The following is a 6,000-nucleotide window of genomic DNA, read 5'->3' as shown; positions in this document are numbered from 1 at the left end:
TGTTGAGCTATCCAGGTTGTCTATAGTCAGGCCCATTTTGAATGGTCAGTACATGAGCATCCCAGTTATTAAATACCATCACCCCTGGGGGTAAGGTTGTGCAGGACAGAGTCCAGAGCAAGTTCAGGACAAGGAATGCCAAGCTAGGGAGTTCAGATCCTATATTTTCAATATTAGGGAGCCAGTAAAGGGTTTTTAAACATATGACCAAATGACCAAAAGCTGTTATGATGAAACTGATCCAGCAGCAAGATGAGAGTGGATGGGGGAGAAAGAGCTCAGAGAGATCAGAACAAAGGGGGCCGTCATGGTCATTCATGATGTAATGGTAATTCATGGAGAAGAAGGTGGTGACAGTAGAAATGGAAAAGAGATCCTAAATGGGTAAGAATCGTTTAGCAAAAGGCTTTCTGTAAGCTCATGCCTAGCATAGTGCCTGGCACTGAATAAGTACTCCCCATGTGTTACCAATAAAAAGGAACTATGGAAACATGGCAGGTATGTAGGGGTAAAATGAGAGGCCTATGAATCTTAGAGCAAAACAGAATATTAAAGACTGAAAGTGCTTTGAAGGCTGTCTACTGCAATGTCCACATTTCAACGGTTTAGAATATGAAGCTCAGGGAAATTGTGTTGCCTATACATTTGCTGAACCTGGTTTAGATATCTCATTGTTTGGTTATTCCAATATGCCCCTAAGTGTTAATTTTGCTGTTTCTGTTAAAATATCTATTAATACAAGCTTGCTGTTTGGTTGACTGACTTGGAGAGCAGCTATTTTACATTTATAACATATGTGGGGAAAGTGCAGCGAGGAAGGAGGAATTGGCTAAGAACAGTTGTGAGAAGAGATGGGATGATTACTTCTGTGAAGTGGTTTTGAAGACTTTTCCTCAAAACTTTTAAAAGATAGGACCATCACTTGGGGAAAAGCTAGCGATTTTATAAACAGATTTTCTAAAGCAGAAAGAGGTGAGGCCTTCCTTCTCTCAGTAATGTTCTTCAAACTGCAGTTTACTATTTATTATTGCCATCATGCAGATATAACAGAGATAGATAACCTCAGGATCATACATAATAGTAAAATGTAGTAAAATAATTGGGAAATTATAAGTTTTTAATATTACCTTAAAATATATCTAATTGTAGGTTTATATCATTTAGTTTTCACTAATGTCTGTATCTAACAATAGGCTTACAATATTTTTCCCCTGCCCACCACTGTCCTATCTTGACCTCTCCAGCAGACTTTGAGCCCACACTCTGTACCACCTGCTGAACAATTCTACCTGGATCTTTTCCATAAGAAACCACAAATGTAACCTACCAAAATCTAAACGCTCTCTCTTCTTTGAATCTTCTTTGCGCACACTTCTCTTCCCCTCTCAACTTCCCTATTTCTATTAATGGTGCCTCCGATAGCCTCCAGTCAATTGATAAGTCTTGAAGGTTCTGCCCATGTAATGGTCTCCTGATCTGCCCCCCTTTTCATTCCAACTAAGGTTACTGTCCTAGTCCAGACCAAATAACTGACCTCTTCCCCATCCCCTTCTTCTCACTCCACTCTATCTGATGATACTGTCAGTCTTCTAAAATGCAGGGCTCTGATAACACAGCTCTTCCATGCAGCCCGCACACACTCTAATCTTCCTTCAAAGCTCTCCTTGCTGTAGGCCATCTAGACAGCAACTTGTTCCCTGTGTCTGGAACATGCCTTGCAGTTCCTGATTGTATGTTTCTGCTCATGCTTTTCCTTTCCTCTGGAATGTCCTTTCCCCATCATGGAAAAATTCATTCCTTTTATTCAGGGCTCAGTGTAAATGGTGATGAAAACATGCAGATTGGCTGTCATAGGAATATGTAAGTTTATGAGACCCCGGAGGATGGAAACAAACAGGAAGTGCCAAACCTAAAAATCATTTAAGACAAAATACTTATTTGGTCACTATCTCACATGGAGTTCTATGAAACATACCACACTAACATAGTGCTTCCACTATTGTCGTTACTAAAGTGTTTGCTGTGAATCAACATAAGGTTTATCTCAAATTTATGGATTTCAATTATACATGCTACAGCTGTCATTCATTAACTCAAATGATCAAGAATTGTCTGTACTCTAGCCACTTGGTGTTTACTGTAATTATTCTTCTCTTAATATTCTGAACCAAACTGTGTTGAGGGGGTGGAGATAGGTGGGTGGCAGAGACATGGAGCTCCTGAAGCCTGGGCTGCCACTACCATTGATAATCCTCAGTCATCTTTGGGACACTGATCACAAGTATTAAAGATCTACCACATGCCCAGAATCTCTCAGTAGTCAGAAGCAAAAAAGTTGGAATGTGTATCTTCTCTACATCTTTCTTCTTCAGCCTCTCCTCAGTGTTTAGAGTGAAATAAAATGCTTTAAGGGCTTGCTTTCTTGAGCAGGAGACTCATAATGATGATCAGCAATGATGATCAAGTGATTCCTTTTCTTTCAAGTTTCAGATATGAGGCTGAAGTTTAGGTGTAAAAGAAGAAGGAAAAGGTTGACACAACCTGTGATCACTGGCACCAACTTTCCCATGGACTTAAATTATTTTGGATTATTGGGAGCCTGAATCCTCAGCCCAGGAGAGGTGAAAGCGAATGAGGTATCAGGAGGTGGGAGACACAACTGGCAAAGGCTGAAGTATTGAGCCAGCCTGTCCTCACTCTAACATCACAGTTGTCACTGGGTGGTCTAAATTCTGCTTCAATGAAAACCATTTAGGTACTTGTTAAAATGTTAAAAGATTCCTGGGTTGTATCTCAGACCTACTGAATCATAGTTTCTAGGGGAACTGCCTAGGACTGTGCATTTTTTTATGGGTATACCCAGTGATTCTGATACACACTGAAGATTGAGGATCGCTGTTCTAGTGTTGGCCAACTGTGGCCTGCAGGCTGGATACTGCCTTTAAACTAAAAATAGTTTTTATGTTTTCACAGAGTTGTAAAAAGGAAAAAAAGAAAAAAAAAAGAAAGAAGAAAAGTATAATAGGCAACACAGCCCACAATGTCTAAAATATTTACTCTCTGGATCTTTCCAGAAAAGTTTGGTGAGCCCTGTCTAGTGCATTGCAAATAAAAGACTGTTTCTGAATTTAGCCCTATTCCCAGGCCACAGATAAAATAACTGATGTGGCAGATCTTTAAAACAAAAAATTGAGAGTGATGAAATATATAAAGTTGTCATCTAAAAATACGATCATAATAGTTGTAAGTGGAGGGAGGAAACGTGCATAGTTACAGGAAACATTCTGCATTTTCTTTGAAAATATATATTTAATCCATATAAGAATTTATGTTTTGATTCCACCCTTCCATATACTTATCATGTGGCGATATATCTCAAATTAGCATAGTAAGAATCACTGCCTACTCTTTATTGGACTATGTCTGTTCCCAAATACATTTTTGTCACATATATGAGGAAAAAGGTAAACCTGTATCCCAGAACTTCTGGGGAATGAAAATATTATAAATTCTCAGAACAACATATAGGAAAATGATTTACAAAGAGAATAAAGGAATTGTAATTGAATTTGTTATCTTTCTACTTAAAAGAAACTTAAGAAACATTGAGCAGTTCCAACCTTTAAGAATCTTGGCACTATGAACACACTTTAGGAAGGTTCAGATACCCTCACTGTGTCAAAAAGGCTCAGCTTTTGGGACTGAAGCCAGTTAGAGTCATAAAGTAATGCCCCAAAACAGAATACTACAATTCCTTTTAAGGGTGGTTTCTAGGTGGTTGTTATAGATACATATTTTTTTTAATTTTTGTTTATTTTTTATGTGGAGAAAGAAACTTTATTACAGAATCCAGAAATAAACAGTGGTTCAAAAAATACTAACTTGTAAGTGACTTGTCTTTTAGAATTGTAAGCTGAAATAACAATTTTATTTCAGAGGGTTTTTCTTCCCTCAAGAAGAAAGGAATGTTAAAACCTTACAGCAACTAACATTGATAAGGATTTAAACTGTATTACAACTTTTAAGAAACAAAGTTTAAAACACCAGATAAAGTCTTGAAACCTAGCATGCTTCACCATTTAATAAAATTATGACTCATTTCAGTAAGAAAATGCTTTTTTAGTAAGAAAAATGCTTTCTGAGCTAAGTTTGAACTGCCTGGGCACATGGGACACCCACAAACCCAGTCAGCAGAAGTCTCAGACTCCTATAAGATTAAAGGAAAAATAAATTAGTGTGTACAGAGAATGAAAAAAAAAAAATCCCCAATGGTAAAAGTCTACAAACGGAAGTAAAACTAAAACTCCCCTAAAATCCCCCATCATCAATCCTTATAAATTCTGCACCTATCTTCTTCCTTTACTTCTTCGGGAGCCCCTAGTTAAATGAACACCTAAGCCTTCGACGATTTTTATGTGGTAAAACTAGGTTCTCAAACTATGCTGACCATGGAAACGACCTCCGTCTCGTAAACTGTTTTAACTTTTAAGACATGAAGCAAACGCGGGGTTCCCTGAGGTCAGCTGGGGGCGGGCTGTTTGGAACCCCGTGGATTTTGCAGGTGTAGAACTCAGTGAGCCAGCGGCACAGCCTGTGCAGGGGCTGAGGGGTGCGGTGGGCGCCGCCGGGGCCGGGCGGGCGGCCGGGCGAGAGTGGAGGGCTTGCGACGACACCGAGGTGGCGTGTCGGCTCCAGGATTGGGGGGAGACTGAGAGCTCCGCCCGGTGCCCTATCTGTGAGCCCTGATAGCCCCTATCCCACCTGAATTTAAGAGTTCTTTGTCGCTAAAAAGTTAAATTAGAGATACTCTATTAAAAAAAATCTAGTCAAACATCCTATGAAAACAAACGCCCCCACCTTCTACCAACACCCCGCCTCCTTGTAGGTCACCCTTCCCCAGAGAGCTGAGTTTTCAAGTCCTGCCTAAAACCCACTGCCAAATGCAGGAGCTTCCCGCTGCCCCTGGCTGCCCCACCACGGTGGCTCAGAGCCCGGCGAGTTCGGGCTCCGGGGTCCTGGGCAGGCCGAGAGGAGCGAAGGTGGCACGGCCCCCGGGAAGGAAGGGAGGCGGCGTCCGCGGGACGTGGCGCGGGCGGCGCGGCAGCGGCCCGGGAGCGGGGTTTGCGCAAGAAAAGGCGCCGCCGCAGCCTCCGCAGCCCCCGGCCGCCCCTCCCCGGCCCCGGGCTCCCCGCCCGCGCGCCGTCCGGGCCTCGCGGCGCGCCAGGCGCGGCGCGGCGGCGCGAGAGCCGAAAGGGAGCGGCGGCCGGGCCGGGCCAGCAACCCCACGGGCGGCAGCCAAGGAGACCGCGGAGGCGGCGGGCAGGGCGCGTGCGCACTGCAGGGGCGCCAGATTTGGCGGGAGGGGGAGTGTCCAAAGCTCTTTGTTTGATGGCATCTCTGTTTACAGAGTTTACATTTTAATATCAACCTGTTTCCTCCTCCTCCTTCTCCTCCTCCTCCGCGACCTCCTCCTCCTCCTCCTCCTCTTTCTCCTGAGCAACTTCGCCCCGGCGGTGCTGAGCGCCGCTGCGCAGACGGGGAGGGACGCAGGCAGGCGGCGGGCAGCGGGAGGCGGCAGCCCCGTGCGGTTCCCGCGGCTCCCGGCTGAGCCCCGCGCCCGCCGCGCCATGGCCCGGAGACCCCGCCACAGGTAACTGGGAGCCCGGGCGGGCGGCCGCGGGCGGAGGCGCGCACAGAGCGCCAGGCGCCCAGAAAGCAGGTGGGAATTCACTCCCGGATCCTCTGCTGGGCTGTCAGATCCTGCGAGGACCTAGAGTCTCTGCCTCGGCCACGGAAGCCGCTGGAGAGACTGATGAATGGAAGGATCAATGAGGAAAATATATCAGGACGTTGGGAAGCACGCCCAGAGGCTCATTTTGCAAGTTGCACGGGGATACATTTCTCTCTAGGAGAAAAAAGGCTGCACGGGGGCAGAGCAGTGCCCACCAGCCGCGGGGAGCCCACTGGATCTCTGGCTTGCTGCCGCGGGTGTCGGCGAGG

General features: G+C 45.1%; 1 protein-coding gene across 2 annotated transcripts in view; it reads left to right on the top strand.

Annotated features, from left to right (window-relative positions):
* Positions 1-5,251: 5,251 nt before the first annotated feature.
* The window catches only part of MYB (MYB proto-oncogene, transcription factor), a 32,890-nt gene continuing 32,141 nt past the window's right edge, over positions 5,252-6,000 (top strand). The window contains exon 1 of one of the 2 annotated variants that reach the window (XM_036903727.2): positions 5,252-5,650. In XM_036903727.2, the coding sequence (XP_036759622.2) occupies positions 5,628-5,650 (23 nt within the window). In that variant the 5' untranslated portion in view covers positions 5,252-5,627. The remainder of the gene's footprint in view (positions 5,651-6,000) is intronic. The other variant, XM_036903729.2, reaches the window with a different exon arrangement.

The sequence above is a fragment of the Manis pentadactyla genome, chromosome 12 (assembly GCF_030020395.1).
Source record: "Manis pentadactyla isolate mManPen7 chromosome 12, mManPen7.hap1, whole genome shotgun sequence".
NCBI classification, from domain to species: Eukaryota; Metazoa; Chordata; class Mammalia; order Pholidota; family Manidae; genus Manis; species Manis pentadactyla.
The sequence above is the reverse complement of the archived record's forward strand: the minus strand, read 5'-3'. Positions and strand labels throughout refer to the sequence as shown.